The 18,422-nt window shown below is 41.1% G+C and overlaps 1 protein-coding gene across 2 annotated transcripts in view; it reads right to left on the bottom strand.

Moving 5' to 3' along the window:
• The window catches only part of PDSS2 (decaprenyl diphosphate synthase subunit 2), a 190,628-nt gene that overhangs the window by 49,850 nt on the left and 122,356 nt on the right, over nt 1–18,422 (bottom strand). For both annotated transcript variants that reach the window (XM_037012284.2, XM_037012283.2), the window contains one exon: nt 15,309–15,383. In XM_037012284.2, coding sequence (XP_036868179.1) covers nt 15,309–15,383 — 75 coding nt within the window. The remainder of the gene's footprint in view (nt 1–15,308; nt 15,384–18,422) is intronic.

Genomic DNA, 18,422 nt, shown 5'->3' with positions numbered 1-18,422 from the left:
GAGAGACCTCCAAGTGGAAACACTGAGTCGCAAAAGATTTAGCTCTAGAGCTCAGAAGTGATCTGGGATGGGGATAGAAACTGGGGCTCACTGGCCCAGAAACAACGGGTCATTGAAGGCTTGAGGTCTTTTCCTGTCCTATGACCAGAATGGTACTCTACCAAATAATTCACATGCCTACTAGTGACGCTCCATCTCTCAGGCAAATAAATTGCCTTTTGAGATGTTTTTCTGTGAGAGCTGTCAGGGAGGGGCCCAGAGTCCCTCTAAATGGTGTACAATTCAAACATTTAACAAATAAAAACATTTCCAACCAGACCCACTCTAAACCTGAGGGTCTATTTAATCGAAAGGACCATCATATGGGTTAAGCTTTCTCGATCATCAGTAGCTTTTCTGCCTTCTCAGTATCTGTATCAGCCTTCACTTTACACCTCTGCATATCTGACCAAATATTCTGACGTTTGATTTCTGTCTACTTCACAAATACATTCGCTGCTTTTTCCATTCAATAAAAACATTTTGTGGATTAAGAAATATACACACTACTATTTCTTCAATGTGCTGGGAGATACCTGGGTATTTCACTTACCATATTTAAAATTGTATATTATCTGCCATATATACTTTTTTGTATGACTGACACGTTTCACAACACAAAACATTTTAAACCACTCGCAGTAGCCTTTAAATCTGAGTAAACTCAACATTTTTATTTCCAACAAATGATTTAAGACTATTTATAAAAGAGGATGTTAGTCCAATTACAGGTATCTGTTATTACCACCACCAGCATCTTTCAAGTCTTGGATACGTGAGTGATACAAGCTTGAACAGATGTCCAGCAAACAATAAAACATGACATGGCATGTTTTATTAGCTCGTTAATACATGCCTTGGGTACAATGTGAAGTACAGGTTGTGAGTAAATGTACCAATGAAATACACCCCAGAGTATCTTAATGCTTTTACACACACTCACTGTTTCAATTTTAAATCTCTTAAAATATATGTTTTCTTTTTAAGATAGTTTTTATGTGTATGTATACTTGAGATATTTTTTAACTTACAAGAAAGGAAAACAAGGTTTTCCTATGTCTAATCTACAAAAGAAAACCTTCATTATGAACTCCCTTCCACTGTCATAAGGTTAATTAGCTTCTTTCAACCCAAATTCATGGGTTCCCTCTAGTGAACCTCCCTTGCCCACCTTCATCTGTTTCATCCGCAAAGCCATGGATTTCCCGTCATGACTCTGGGCTCCTGGGCATGGCACAATGATGCCTCCATATAAAAACGGGTCCTCTCTGGCTGCCCGAGGATCAACGTGCGATGTGAACAAAGGGAAACCTCGCCCGGTGCAGCCGGGAGGCCAGGAGGGGGGGCTCCCTGGCCCAGCGCTTCCCGTCAGCAGCAAATGCATCCTGAGGAAGGGCCTTCGGAGACCACGGCCTCACCAAGCTGCAGCGGGAAGGAGGTTTCTCCCCAAGCCCAGCAATGGCCCAGGCAGTGAGAGGCTGTCACAACCTGGGCAGTGAGCCGCCACCATGCTTGGAAGTCCCAGTTCACCCCAGCGGACTCCATTCCCAACAGCGCCTCCCAAGCCCGCCCTTCCCTCCACAGACGGGCCTCCTCCGTCCTCAGGACTGGCCGCGCTCTGCTGCAGCTTGCTTGTCCCGAATTGCAATTCTCTGCTATTCCTGAGCAAACCCATTTTTGCAGGTAAAATAACTGATGGTTTACTTTTAAGGTTAACAACAATAGGGCAACTATCCCATCCCGGACGTTCACGACCAGCAGCACTTCAGTGGGAACAAAGGGCCTCCGAGGTCCTTCACCCTGCAGGGTAACAGTGCCTATGCCAGAAATTTGGGACAAACTCCCTAAATGTGCAAGACCAACTGGATGTCATCTTCGTACTTGGATTCAAACCCCATTTCGGTGGCAAGACAACTGGCTTTGGCATGATTTACGATTCATGGCCCCAAACACAGACTTGGGCATGACAGGCTTCCAGGGAAGGAAAAAGACCTCAAGGACACAGTGGAAGACACACAGGAACGGACTGGAAAGTCGGGGGGGTTGGGAGGGTTAAGGCCAGTGCTGGTGCTGGCAAAGGCACAGAACTGCAGAAACTTCATCTGCAGGCTGTGCAGCTTTTTCTTAAGAGGATTAATAAACTATGAAAACTAAAGAAAAGCACAAAAAACCCTTGTAGGGGCTTCATGAACAGCCCTGACGTGGCTTTCCTGAAATTCTAAGTGCCACACCTCTGGTCTCTCCAGCCTGGCGTGCTGGCATTCATTACTTGGCAGGTTCTAGCCCCAGGAGGCAGGGTTTGGGTCCTCAGGCTAGAAGCCCCCAGTCGGCTCCTCACAGCAGAGCCCTAGTGATAAGCATGGCCTACACCTCCAGGCCCACGGTCTCCGATGCCATCTGCCTCCGGCCCACCATTTGGAAAGCTACCCCCACTTGGGGCTTCAGTGGCAATCATTTATTATTGCTCATGTGTCTGTGGATCAGCTGTGAGCCAGCTAATTAGACTGGCCTCTGCCCCTCATTGCACAGCTCTGGGTAGGCTGGAGGGGCTCTGCTCCAAGCGGCTCTCATCCTTCCGGAGCAAGCAGTCCAGCCAGGGCAGGTTTTTCGCATGCTGACGGCAGAAGCCCAAGAGAGCCTCCTATCGGCCAAAGCATGTCAATGGCTGAGTTAGAGGGCACGTAGCACAGCCTGTCCACAGTGGGAGGGCACCGCAGTTACACAGCAAAGGACATAGATGTGTGTGTCAGTTATCTACTGCCGCATAATAGATTACCCCAACTTAGTGGCTTAAAACAACAAGAAACATTTATTTTGACTCACAATTTCTGTGCTTCACATTGAGAATGACTCAGCTGGGTGGTGCCAGCTTGGGGCTTCTCATGAAAGACTAGAAATGTTACCAAAATGAAGCTATACAAATACCTTGTATTTCTAATTATGGTCTATTATTTTTAAAACATATTTTTGTGCAATGCAATACATTTTGTGGGAAAATGCCATTTAGAGGTTACTTAAAACCAAGATAGAAGACTATGATGTGTGAAGGATTGGTTAAAAGATGGTGAACATCGACTCAATCCCTCAAAATACACAGTAAGAGAGTAATAAAACAGGAGACATAAATTGCACAGGACTTAATAAGCTGAGAAACAGAATACCGACTGAACTCCTGGGCCCTTGCCCCACACGTTTTCTGCTGCCAACCATCCTGTCTGTTGCTTGCCACCTGTGTTACTACCACAGTCTTCCAGCTGGTCTCTCTGCTTCTAATTTCTTTGGCTTCCAATTTATCCTATTTACAGTTTCTACAATAATCTTTATCAAAGATCTTCTCATTGCATAAGATCCTATGATACATTCTTCCTGCTTACTACTTTAAGTCCAAACTCCCCAGTACAAATGTTCAAGATTTACCCACTGATTCATTGATCCTTTTTAAAAGTATTACCTCCTTAGCAAGAAGGCCCTTTGCTCCAGCTCCAACTACCTTGTCTCATCTCAGCTCTCAATATACATGCACCCCATGTGTCTAGCACAGATGCTAGCACAGAACAGGTGCTCAGTAACATGTGCAAAGAGCAGGCTTGGAGTAATAAATGGTAACTCTAAACAAAATTTCTTTTTAAATAAGTGTCTTTAAAAATGTTTCTTGCCTTAGTTTTAGTTGAACCTGTGTCCAAAGCACCGTCATGTTTTTTCATCACATGTGTTTTCATAAAATCTGCCTGCCTTTCTGAACGCACCTCCAGCCACTCTCTAACTCCCATGTTCCAGCTGGTGGGCCTTCCTTCTATTTCTTGGATACATTAAGCTGGTTCTTCCCTTAGGCCTTTGGCTAAATCACTTCTCTTCCTGGAATGCTTTTCCCTCTGTTTTTTCACCAAGCCAGCTGCTTCTTGTCATTCAGATCTCAGCTCAAAAGTTATTTCTGCACGGAGGACTTCATGAGCATCCCATGTAAAGTAACTTCCTCAGTCCTTCACCATCACGCCTCCCTACGTGGCTCTCTGTTGTGGAGAACTGCCATCAGTTATTTCTCTTATCAGCCTCTCCACCAAGGTGAGCTTCACGAGGGCAAAGATGCCTTGTTCCTGGGCACTTGTATCGCTAGTGTCTGCCACACGGCAGATGCTCAAAAGATACATTAAATGAATGAATAAACAAATCTGACTCCCATCCAATGTGCAAAGCCAATTTCCTGATCTCAACAAATCTCAACAACTTCTCCTAATTCATTGACTATACCTCCTAAGATTCAACTTAAAGGAAATGACCTCCCCCAAGAAGCCTCCCCTGAAATCTTGTTAATTCTTAGTGTATTATTTCTCCTACATATTTAGCTTGTACTGTATCATTTTACACATGGTTAAATGAGTAAATTGCTCTCCAGTGGTTTCCCAAATTTAATCTCTTTATTATGTTGAAGTATCAGAAGACAGAAACTTACTCTCTGTTTTCCATCAAAATAAGTAACTTCACTGAGATATGAATTACTATGTATCCTTTGATTTTGAGTTGATGCTGGCAGAACTGGCCATTTGCAATTTTATGTTGAAGGGTACTATTCACTATTTTTGACAATATCCCTGGCACAAAGGCCCATCACATATACCCCTATTTGTTTAATTTTAAGAAAAAATGTCTATACCAAAAGTATCAGTAGCATTAGTCATCAAATAATGAAAAATTCAGAACACAACATATTTCTCTTTTAGTTTTTGTTAGGAAGAAACAGTGTCAAATTCAAAGTCTACTTATAGCACATCCTGGAAGTACTGACAACCATTTCAACTTCATTATTATATCCTTCACTCTATTTTTATTTTCCTAAACTTTGTTTCTTTGTCTATCAAAACTCATGTACCTATTAATCTATAAAGAGGAATTCCCTCATTACCTCTCTGGAGCTCTTGACTCTCTCATCTGGAGAGTCTGCCCCACCTCAACATTAATCTGATGCCAACTAAACTCTTCCATTTCTCTCTATAAGTAACCCTCTTTTGGGTCAAATATATCATCATTTCCTTGTCAATCAGGTACAAAATAATGGAGCAATTTTTGATTTCTTATGTCTATGGCTGAGTAACAGACCCACTAAAATAAGACTTCAGGTACCAGCAACTCAAGGGAACCATAAAATATAGGGGATTTGTTGTTTTTTAAAAAGTCATTACGACACAAATCAAAAACTAAAGTCACGAGGACAGGCAGTTGCAGCAGGATGGAACAAAAGGACTGGATTTACCCTCCCGCCTGATAACAACAGAAACACTGGACAAAATATACAAAACAACAGCTTTTAAGACATTTGAACCCAGGCAACAAAGGCCAGTGATCTCTGAGAGATGGGGAAGAATGGGGCTTACAGTTGTTCCAGCTTATTGCCTGCAGGGAACGCCAGGTCACAGTGCGGCCAGGAGTCTCTCTGAGCTGAGGAGGTGGACCTCAGTGTCTAGAGAGCTCAAAGGGGTTAGTCAGGGGCCAGAGCTCAGGGGGCAGAGTATTCAAGATGACGGCGCTCACAGAGAACTCTGGAGATGTACAGAGGGTTTCCCTGAAGTCTTCAGTTGGGCATTACCAATGCATGTGTTTCAAAGAAACTATCCAGGTCTGGGGAAAGAATCATTCAGAGGGAAAAACAGGGCTGGACACAGCTGCTGTTCCTCACAGAGTGGGAAAACTCATAATTCACAGGGTGTCAGCGGAGAGGTGGGGAAAATAAGCCTTAGACTAAATAATACTCTTGTCCTGCCTAACAAAGCTTAAAATTAAGACCGGAAAGGACCAAACTGTTTCCAGTAACAATTGCATTCCAATAGAAAGCTCAAGAATATTTACAGAGATACAAAAATATCTAGCATCCAACGAAATAAAGTTCAGAGTATCTGGCATCCAATCAAAAATAACCAAGCATGCAAAGAAAAAGCAGGAAAATACAATGCATAATGACGAGAAAAATCAGTCAACTGAAACCAATTCAGAAATGACACATGATAGAATTAGTAGACAGGGATATTAAAAATTTTCATCACTGTATTCCATATGGTCTAGAAGCTGGAAGAAACATTAAGCATGTTAAGTAGAAACATGAAAGATACAAATTGGTGAACCTGAATGCACACAAACAGAAATGATCCAAAATGAAATGCAAAGAGAAAAATACTAAAAAAAAAAAAAGAATACAGAATCAATAGACTCTGGGATAAATTCAAGCAGTCTATTACACGTGTAATTGGAGTCCCTGTGAGAGAAGAGAGAGGAAGAAAGAACATGTATTTGAACAAATAATGACCAGTATTTCCCCAAATTTGATAAAAAAAATTAACTAACAGATCCAAGAAGCTCCATGAACCCCAAGCACAAGAAACAGAAAAAAAAATAAATAAATAAAAAGACACCGTGGTGCATCATAATCCAATTGCTCCAAACCAGTGGAAAAGAGAAAGTCATAGAAACAGAGTTGCATGTATGTAATGTGCATAGGAACGAACGTAAGGATGACAGCAGCTTTCTTGTTGGAAATAACGTGAGAAGACAATGGAGCGACATCTTTAGAACACTACAAGAAAAAACCTGTTAATCTTGAATGCTATATCCAGTGAACTTATCTTTTAAAAACAAAGTTGAACACTTTTTCATATACACAAAACTTGAAAGAATTTATCACCAGGAGACCTGTACTGAAATGTGAAAAGAAATCTTTTAGGAAGAAGGAAAATAATGCCACATGGAAAACTGGATGTGCACAAAGAAATAAAAAGCACTGTACATGTTAACTATGTGGGTAAATATAAAAGGTTTTAAAAAAATTTAAATCCCTTTGAAATACAATAGAATGTTTGAAGCAACCATAATAACAATGTTTTTTGAGATTTATAATATGTATGGAAGTAAAACATATACAATGGTAACACAAAGCCTGAGAGGGAAGAAATAGAAATATAATTCTATAAGATTCTTATACTATAAGTAAAGGTATACTAGAAAGTAGACTGTAGTAAGTTAAGCACATATATTATAAACTTAAGAGTACATTATATAAAGTAATCAAAGAGTTACAGCTAGTAAGTAAAAAAGAAGACAAAAAAAAAGACAAGATTATTTCATGAAAAATTATCTAAGATAAAGAAGGGAAGAAAGGACAAATGGGACAAATGGAAAACAACAAGACGATAAATATAAACTCAACCGTATCTATAAGTACATCAAATATAAATAATCTAAATACACAAATTAAAAGGCAGACATTGTCAGACTGAATAAAAGAGTAAAATTCAACTAATGCAAACTATACAAGGAGCCCACTTTAAATACAAAACCAGTACGAAGATGAAAAAAGATTATTTTAATCCAAAGAAAGTTGGAGTGATTATACTAATATCAAAGTATATAGCAGAGAAAAAATATTTAAAATATTACCAGTGATAAAAAATATCAGTTAATAATGACAAAGGGATTGAATCATCAAGATAATATAGTGATGCTACAAGTTAATGTGCCTACAGCAGAGGCACATATATTGAAATACAGGAAGGAAAAGCTGACGACACCTGCTGGGAGGAAGAGAAAAATCTACAATTTCAGTCAGAGACTAAACATCCTTCTCTCAGTAATTGACAGAACAAGGAGAATGGAAATAATTACAGATATATAAAACTTTAATGACACTCTCAACCAATATCACCTGTTATTTACAGAACACCACATGAACAATAGCAGAATATTCTTTTTAATATTTACCACAATAGATCATATCTGGGCCATACAACAACTCTCAATGAATTTAAAATAATTCCAACAGAAAAACATCTGGAAATTTTCCAAATACTTGTAAACTAAATAAAAAACTTTTAAGTAATACATGAATAAAAAAAAATCAAGAAATTAGTAGCAGCTTGAACTAAATGCAGATTTAAAAGCAACAGAATGAAAATTTGTGGGATGCTGCTAACATAGCACTTAAAGGGACACTCACTGCACCAAATGCCATATTAGAAAAGAAAACAGGTCTCAAGTAAATGAGTTCAGCATATAAAAATTTTAAAAATTAAAGAAGAGGAAATAAAACCAAAGTAATCAAAAGAAAAGAGATAAAACTCAGAGTAAAAAAAAATAAATGCAATGAAAGGAGAAAAATAAAGTCAATGAAACCAGAAACTTATCTTTTGAAATCAATAATACAGTTAGAGACTATGAGAAAAAAAGACACAAATTACTAATATCCAAAATGAGAGAGGTGATGGCACTACAAAGTCTACAGGTATTGAAAGAGAAAGGGGAGCCCTCCCACACTGCTGGTGGGATTATAAACTAGCGCAGCTGCTACGGAAAGCAGTGCGAAGGTTTCTCAAAAAAGTGAAAACAGAAATACCATACAACCCGCAATTCCATGTCTGGGAATGAACTAATCACTGATTTAAAAAGATACATGCACCTCTGTGTTTACTGCAGCATTATTTACAATACTCAGGATACAGAAACAACCTAAGTGTTCATCACTAGATGAATGGATAAAGATGTGGTACATATACACAAAGGAATATTTAGCCATAAAAAAGAATGAGACCTTGTCATCTAGGATGGACCTAGAGGGTATTAAGCTAAGTGAAATAAGTCAGAGAAAGACAATTACTATACGATTTCACTTATTTATAGAATCTATAAAAACAAAACAGAGGAACAAACAAACAAAACCAAAATGGATTCATAAACCCAGAGAACAGACTGGTGGTTGCCACAGAGGATGGAAGTGAAGGCATGGGTGAAATAGGTGAAGGGCATAAAGAGGTATAAACTTCCAATTATAAAATAAATTAGTTACAGGGATAGAAGCACAGCATAGGAATATAGCCAATAATATTGTAATATCTTTGTATGTTGACAGATGGCAACTACACTCATTGTGGTGAGCATTTAACAATGTATGTAACTGTCAAATCACTACATTGTACATCTGAAATCAATATATCAACTGTACTTCAATAAAAAAAAGAAAAAAGAGGAAAATAGTCTAATATCCCTTATGAACACAGATGCAAACATTAACAAAATTCTGATGAATCAAATCCAACACATAAAAAGGAAACTGCACCATGATCAGCAGAGGTTTATTTCAGAAATGCCAGACTAGTGTAACATCTAAAAATTATTTTATTTATATAATTAACAGACTGGAAAAAGAAAAACCTAAAAGAGAAAAAAACTACAAAAGAAAAATATGATCCACCTCAATAGCTGCAGAAATTCAAACTGTCAAAATTCAGCATTAATTCCTGATCAAAAACTTTCAGGAAATTAGGAATATAAGGGAACTTCTTCACTAATCAGGAGCTTTTACAAACCAAACCAAAAGCCTACAGCCAACATTGCACCTAATGATGAAATACTGAATGTTTTCCACCTGGCATAAGAAACAAAGTAAGAATGTCCATTTTCACTTCAACATTGTATTGGAGGGGTTGGGTCTGAGATTTGATTTTACCCTAAATACAAACTAGTGAGTTAGCCTATTCCTGTTTTGTGGATGCTAACAGAAGGCATGAGACTCCTGCGTCAGAGACAAAGGACTTCATTATTCATGGCACAGCGAGACGCATGTGCATCGGCATCTCTGTGCGCGCTGACCTTGGCCCCCAGTCCTGCAGGGACAGCACAGTGGCTCGGATGGATGCTATGCCTTCAGTGGACTTGTGTTACAGCTAAAAAACACTGAGTTTGTGGGATCACTGCTTTTGTGGCATGCAGTAAGCAAGCCTGCTCTTTGGGAGTGATGGATATTTTAGTATCTTGATTGTGATGGTTTAATTGGTGCATGCATATATCAAAACATATCAGACTGTGCACTTTAAACATAAATATTTGCAGTTTATTGTACATCAATGAAGCTGTCCAAAAAAAAAAAAGAGAGAGAGAGTAATCTTCCATTCCAAGCATTCTAGGCTTTTCTATATCATATTTTTGGGCTACTATTAATGTGCGGGCACTGTCCTGGTACTCTAGACTACAATGGTAAACAACCCCCCCTCCCCCATTGAGCTTTTATTCCTGTAGGAGGAGACTGAAAATAAACAGTTCAGAAAAACATCAGCTGCTGACAACGGATTAAGAGCATTAAGTAGGGTGGCTACTGCAGACTGGTTTGGGGGACTCACGTCTCTGACAAGGTGATACTGACGTGGAGATAGGGGTATCAAGAGGGGGCCCACAACGTCAATGTGGGAGAAGCGCATTTTGCTTTCCAACTGTACTCATTTACCTCCAATTCCTGTGAACCACCCCAATGACCACTGATCAATTAACCTCCCCAATGGTTCATCTGATCACATAATTCCTTTGTTTAAAAATCTTCAACTCCTTTCCTACCTCTACCAAATATCTCATTAGCCCTATGTTCTGGCATGATGAGTCCTCACGTGTGCGGTGAAACCGCCATTTCCAGTCTTCTCACTGTTGCGTTATCTTACCTGGAGGAATCCCTGATCTTAAATATGCTTCCCTACTTTTGGTCACGCTACTTTCTCTGCCTGAGATGTCATCGGTCTCCATCAGTGCGTCCTTTCCATCCTTAAATATTTATCTCAAACACCATGCTCTCCGTGATGTCTTTTCTGAATTCCCCAACTAGATGTGACTTTTGCCCACATTTTTCTCGTTACATTTCTCAATGGGCAAAACTCATCTTGGTTATCTGTTCATTGTATTTTACATGATGCCCTAGGGCTTTGTAGGGGGAGATAATCTGTAACTTCTTAGTGGACTAAGTACTTATTTTTATAAACTGCCTGAGAGCCGAGGGAAGATAAGCATAAGGACAAAACCAACATATGGACAGAAGTTATCTTGCCCCAGAAAAACACAATGATGTTCCTCATTGGAGAAAAATCTACTGAAAAGTATAGTGTGTGCCTGGAAAAAAAATAGAATGGCTCTTTGGAAGTTCAGCGCCCCTGTTAAGCCAGTTCTTTTCCAAGATGACTGAATTGTCTTTAAAACCCTCTCACTTGCCCGAGACTGGGGCCGACCCAACACAGCAGGACCCTGAGGACTGGGAAGAGGGGCCTGTCCCCCATCTCTGTACCGTCGTCATGAGCATCTCAGGGGACTTGATTAGATTCTGGAGGAGGGAACAAAAATGAGTGGGAAATAAGGAAGAATCAGAAGAAGAGGGTGTGGGGGTCCCCAAGACCACCCCCGGGTTTGGTGATTTGTTAGAAGGACTCAACAGGGCTCAACACACAGTCAGACTCACAACTACGGTTTATTACAGAAAAGGACGCAGAACAAACCAGCAACGGGAAAAAGGTGCGGGGAGAAGCCCGCGGGGGACCGGGCGCGCTTCTGAGAGGCCTGCACCAGCTGAGCCACACGGGACGTGCTGGACGCCTCCAAGACCTAACACACGTGACGACACACATGGAACGCCGCCCGCCAGCGCAACTCCCTGGGACTCAGTGCCCGGGGCTTCACAGGGGTTGATGGTGCGCGCACCCTCCAGCGCCTATCAAAACCCGACACTCAGAAGGAAAGTGGGTGTTCAGAGTGAATCACACGGTTGCAGAAACAGTTTGGGTACAGTGAACTGCCCTTATCAGTTAGGGAACGGTGCGGACGCTCCTAAAATCCAAGTTCCCAGCCTGTCAGTCAAGGTCCAGCCTTACAAGCAGGCCTTTCTGAGGATAATAATCCTTTTCTGCATTAGGAATATACTGAAATATTCTTACTTTTTGACTGAAGAATATTGCTTTCAAGAGTTTTTTTCAGCAGTGTAAAATGGGACAAAGTTACATACACCAAGATGTTCTTCACAATATTAATTTTACAAAAAAAAAGGAAACAAAGTTAGTATCCGAAAATTGTGGGATGATTTAGTGAATTATAGTATAGTAGTATTAAGATATTAAGAAATATTAAATGGCCATTAAAATTGTATTTTGAAGATTTTTAATGATAAAAATGATTATCCTGGGGAGTAAGTCAGGACAAAAATTATATATAGAATAACAGCTCAAAAATTGGAGAAATACAGAATGAAATCTGCAAGGAAATATATAAAATGTAATTATGGTTCATTGCTGGGGGATGGATTATATAAAACAATTTTTATTTTCCTCTTGACCTTTTTCTGCACTTTCAATTTTAATTAGTGAACACATTTATTTTTCTAATTAGAAAACAAGTTATAATAATAAAATAATTATGTTAAGATATTTTAGATATAAAGGATGTATACTCAAAGTGAATTTTGCTAAAGTGTAAAGTATTTGGTGTGTATGGTGATTAACATGAGTATAATGTATAAGTCAGAGCTTGACTGGAGAACTCTTAGAATGGCAAATGACTATTTAAAATACAATTTAATATGCTTCTTTTTTCAATCAGTTAACAAAGAAATGGAGAGAGGGGAGATATTATAAATACCAAAGAAGCACAATGACAATTACTGTTTTAAGAAAGAAATGGTTCACAAACTAGCAAACACAAAATAAAAACGTTGTTGTTTACACAATCACAATTTACCTGCAGTCTGTTAAGTATTACTAACATAAGTCACATAAATTTTCAGTTTTCAGTTTCCTTAAAACTTCTCTTCAGGAGAAGGTGATTTTGAACCTGTTCAGTTCCAACTCCCTGCCGTTTGCTTTTCTGCATCCGTCCTGTCGCAGAGACGCTACTCCACAGAAAGCTGGTTTTGTGCTACTTGGATTCGCCATCACTGCATTAAGAAGCCATACAGAAAGCAGATGACTGGTGTGCCCTCTCAGGCCCAGAGAGGTGAAATGGCCTGCAGCTTATTGTAAATCACAAGGTAATTCTCTCCTGCACTGAATCGGCCCCAGGCTAGGGAGGCTGTGTGCCTTACTCCTGCATGCCCTGGGCTGTGGCCGCTCCCCAGCGGGCCAGCACAGGGGACCCCGGAAGGCACCCTGTGTGGGGCCACGTTCTCTCTGCCTCTGCCGTGAGTCCAGGGCCAAGTGAGAAAAACTGAATTCTGAAGGGCCTCTGCAACGGCCAGGATGCTTGGGGGAGTGTGGGGGTGGGGGGAGGCCAGACTGTCTCCGGTCAGGAGGGGAGATGCGGGGACCCGAATTGGACCTGGGGCACCCAGGCGGGTGTCAAGACGCGCCCCCACCATGTCAGTCCCACTGGCCCCTCTGGGTCCATCACAACAAGAGAATCGCTCCTTACGTGGTTTGGCTGTATCGGAAAGGTAACTGCCAGAAAAGGTCTCTGGCGTTGTAAAGGCCTGGGTGTGGGGAGGCGGGAGAGAACGGGGACATGGACACACATCGCTACGGATTCCTTCGGGCAGAGCTCAGCGGCTCCTCCCAGTCGGGGGCTGCAGCTTGCTAAGCGGCGGTTCGCGTGTGATCAACAGTCCTGCAGCGACTTTGCTGCTGCGTCTTCTCTCTCCCAGGAAGAAACAGATCACATGGGACTTGGAGTAAAAAAAAACCTGGGTCCAAATCATGTCACTGTTGAACATGCACGGACGATTTCCAGTCACTATGCTTTCCTGCCATTTGTCATCTCTGCATTTCAAACTTCCTCAGTAAAACGGGCACACCGACAAATGTCACCCTTTCACAGAAAGAAGTCTGAACTGACTGTACAGCACGACCTGAGCATTTGTTATTGTTGCTGTCAGTCTGCCTGGTATACAGAAAATACTTCACGGGGCTAATTACAGTGGACACGTGCTAAGAGTGGATGGATCAAGAACCTTAAGACCAATAAAAATTGGTTTTACTTAAAAATTAACAGATATTTAACTGTGAAATATTATATCTTACATGGAACTACACTGAACACCTTAGAAATATCTTGGGGAAAACAAGGCCTCAGCCACCAGAGGAGGCCACTGCTGTCATCATACGTGGTGGGGGCCTCAGGTACGGCTGGGGGATGCCAGCAAGTCAGGTCTCACTGAGGCACTGGAGGCAAAAAATCAGAGTTCGAACCTCAACTAACACATTGGACAACTGTAGGCAAATTGATCTTTTCTAAACCTTGGTCTTCAAATATGCAAAATGGGGACAGCAGTAGTATCTGCCAGTAGGATTTCTGCGGAGAGTAAATGAAGAAACACAGGTGAACCACTTACTAGTGCATGGCACCCTCTTCATCGTGCCATGTGTACAAGGCGACTTCCTGGGAGCGGAACGGGGCCAGGATCCTTCCATTTTACCATCCATCAACCCTCAGACAAGGTGGTGAGCTCTGGTATGTTTCTGAAATCCCCAGAAAGGGGATCCACTACGGTCATATATCCTGCCAGGTCCCCACATGCCACTATGCTGCTCGGGTGAAGTCAGACATGCCTTTGGGGAAACTGGTTCCCCGAACTGAATGTTAACAGACAGCCACAGTACAATTTTCCACATTTCACTAACCACTATGAACATTCAGAGTCCCTGGGTTACACTTTGAAATTTCTTATCCAAGTTGCTCATGCCCTGTGTTTCATTTCCAGTAAAACCTTTCTTTTTTCAAGTGAAAATGTCAAAAAGCTTAAGATGTACATACATGCATATTTTTTTTCTAATTTGCATCAGTGACATCTTGCTAATACAGAAGCTAAAGGAGTTAGGATAATGAGGCGCTAAGACAGGAGTCTCTTATAATAGTATGCGCCACGGTAAATGATGGTGGTGGTCAATGAAGCAATCACTTCACATCCAATATCCTACTAAAATGAAATAAGTGCATGGTAAGGAAATAAAGCCTAACCCTTCAAGAGGTCCTGCTAAATGAGTCAAAGAACCTTAATTCCAGATCTGTAAAATTAATCAAAATAATCCCACTGTGCACCCATTCTACTTCTCATCACAAAGAATATAAGTGTGCAGGACACCCTGGGTTTGGGTATAAAAGACATTCATTCCTCCCTCACACTCCCCGGAGTCAGCTTCTCGGGACCTGCCCACTCTTCTGGGACTCGGAAGGCGCCTTCCTCTGGGGACAGGCTGTGCCCAGTCAGCTGGGCGCACGCTGCCCCGCCTGACAGTCCACCTGCCAGCGCACAGCACCCTGGTGCCTGCTGGGGACGGAACAGACTGTGCCTCCGGCCAGAGGAGGAGAGGCTTTTTTAATCGGCTAGATCTGCTATGTACTAAGCGTATGGCCATGAATTTGTAACCAAAACACTAATCTAAAAAAAAAGTCAAGTACAATTTAAACATAAAACAAGAATGACATTTTCGCTCGTCAGTTCTAGTTTTGCCGCAAGGGTTTTTAAAAACATTTTATAACAACTACCAAATCCTTACCTTGGCTGAAGTGGAATTTTCATGGTATACGCCTTGTACCAAGTCCATAAGTGCACTTGCTAACAGTTCCACAACCTAAAAACCAAGAAAAAGATATAAAAGAAGCAATTCAAAAAATGTATCCCCATTTTTACCTCAGGGGCTTAGTAGCAAGGCAGTATTTGTGATTGATAGGAAAAAATGGGGTCGTGTACAAAGATCCTGGCAAATGGCACTGCCCACCTGGATATTAGAGCTGTTATCCCAATTTTTTTGAGTCATAATTCATGCAAAAAAAATCCTATTATGCATGCCATTTATACATGAAAATCCAGTAAAGCCATTTTGAATATAAGCTTACATTTCAGATAACTAATGAAATCTTAATTCATTTTCTGTATGTTTATTTCTGTCAGGTGGGTATTTTTCAATATCCTCATTTTGGGAGCCATTACAATGCTAATTTTCATGCTTTATGCAGAAAGAAAAGCAGCAGCAAAGGAATGGTTAACCTTCAGATGTGTTTGTACTGTTGTACGTAGGATGTGCTGCAGATATATTTGGTGTAGGACCCTTGAGTGAAATGTACTATAAATACTGAAAATTTTTACCGACATGTAATACTGAAATCACATTCATCAAACCTGTATTATTTTCAAGGCTCAGGCTATTTAAAAAAAAAAAAAGGAACATCAAAAGCTTTGAACTTGTTCCAGGACAAGAAGAAAACAGTCTATTTGGAACTACTATGCAGTTCAGAGTTGTTTGCACAAACCATCTTAATTTAAGAGGGTAAAATAGTGTTATTTATTATAATGCTCCATGCAGCCATTTCAGACAGGACTTTCTCAAAGTGAACCCAACCGCTTCTTACAAAGTCTTACTTTCTTGTATATTTAACTTCCTGTGTTATGCAGTCCTAGATCCGATTCCCACTCCCTGCTTCCTAAAATTTAGCTCACTTTCTGATGTAATTAAAGGATTTTGTTTCAGCTTTTATCATTCTTGTAATTGAAGACATTATTAAGCCGAAGGACACAGACCCAAACAAGATGATACTTCAATCTTAGGTACCTTGGATTTAATAAACATTTTCTTAGAAGCAAATTATGTTAATCTGTGGGAAGATTTTACAATTTTAACACATGAGCATTTAGCTCCAAATTCATATTTACATTCATACTGCATAACACATACAAGGCTGCTGATATGGAAATTTTGCTGATTGAAGGCATATTTTTTTCTAGCTCGGCAGATGGGTTAATTTGTAAGCCCTATAGAAAGTTTTTTTTTTTTTTAATCACATTGCCCTTTAGGTAACCAAATACTTAAGAAATATTGTAGCAAATTGAGCTGCAGAGGAACTGCAGGGACAATGATCCTACAGTGTTAGCAGATGTGTTGAGTTATTTAAGTAGGGAAGAGAAAAATGAACGGATTTTTTTCCCCCTGAAGGTATCAGATAAGCCCTGTTCCCAAATCCAGGAGGATCGAGTATCACCAATAGGTCTACGAAAGACTGTAACTAAATGCAGAGCCTCAGACTGGATTACAGTTACACAGGCAACATCCCAGGATCCCCCTGATGGCCGGACACACAATACGGATCAGTCACTCACTAAGAAATGCCATGTTTTTGAAACAGTGTGAGCTCTGAGGCCAGCACTGGTAAAGTGAAGAAAGATTTGAAAAGAAAAAGCCTGACGCTAAATGTCAAAATGACGGCGTGAGGGTTAAATAGTGGATCTGGCCCTGGACAACCAGTGTGCCTTTATTTCCCTGAAATTCCAGACCAGGCAGAAGCGAGAAGAACACTTCACTCTCTGACTCTTCTCTCAGTGCAGTTAGCAAACACGGGCAGACCTGTACTTAGAAATTCATGAGTTATAAATGACCTAGATTTTGTATTTCCAAATGGTCATATTTCAGCAGAATACACCTCCATAGCGAATGACAACCGTCAAGGAAAAAGCTTTGGACTTCCTTGGGTCAACAAGCTGGGGAAGGTATGAAATCACGAAAAGCAGGAACGGCCTAGGGAGGCGAATGTGTCCCAGGCAAGGGCGACTTACCCAGGGCACACACACATCTCCTTCCATTGCCCGAAATGTTTACTTTTAAAATTATACCGAAGAGACGTGGGTTTTACATATCATCCTCCTTTAAAATCGCAGTATTTCTAGGAAAACCACAGGGTTACCAGCCACATATACTTCAACAAGACCATTTAAGGATCTGTTTTGTTTTTTTTTTTAACTTTTTTATGACATGGCTTACTACAGCAGGCGTCCACCTGTTTTGGTACCTGCTGTGCTTTACGTACAAGAAAGCACTTGCTTAATGACATCCCCTCCCCGCCCCCCAGATTCCTGAAGAGTATTTATTCAAGCAGCCCAACAGGGTAGCAAGGGTGACAGCCAGAAGAGAACCCCCAAGCCTAACGGTTTGCGAGCCTGAGCCCAGCCCTCCTGGTGCCCTAGACGAGGGCAGCCGTCCCCACGACACAGATTCACGGGCTTCTGCGGCTCAGGCCCGGGGCCGGTAGGGCGGCGACAAACACTCCTCCGGGAAAGAGACCCACTACGGGCCTCGGTGTGAGCGCCTCCCGCGGGCCCAGCAAGCCAGAGGGTGGTAAGGAAATAGAGCCGCAGGGCCTAGATCACACCTCAGGAGCTACTGCTGATGTCACTGCGACATTTGGGGCACATCAATTAATTTCTTTGAGTTTTGGTTTTCCTCGACTATAAAATGACAGGAGTTGCAAAACCTAATTCCTTAAAGTCCCTTCTAGTTCTAAGATTCTGGGCTTCTAAAAATGCAAATCTTAGTGTTTATAATTAGGCATGTAAATTTAAAAACTGCTTTTTTGTCGACTTTGATGAGACATCTTTACTCATGCTCTTATTTTTATCTGTTCTCTTCACATATACCTTTCCCTCTGAACTTCACTGATTACTTTCTTTGTGAAATTTCTTCGTACCCCAGTCACCTTTGATTCCAATCCCTGGGATCACAAGGAAACAATTTTCACTTTTGAAGCCACTTAAAACCATTTCCATCATCATGACTGGCAGCCCACCCCACTAGCTGGCAAAGAGGTCCCAGTGGGGTCTCAAAGGGTGCTAATGCTCGGGA

The sequence above is a fragment of the Manis javanica genome, chromosome 13 (genome assembly GCF_040802235.1).
Source record: "Manis javanica isolate MJ-LG chromosome 13, MJ_LKY, whole genome shotgun sequence".
Classification (NCBI taxonomy): domain Eukaryota; kingdom Metazoa; phylum Chordata; class Mammalia; order Pholidota; family Manidae; genus Manis; species Manis javanica.
Note: the sequence above shows the minus strand (reverse complement) of the source record. Positions and strands in the feature narration are given on the sequence as shown.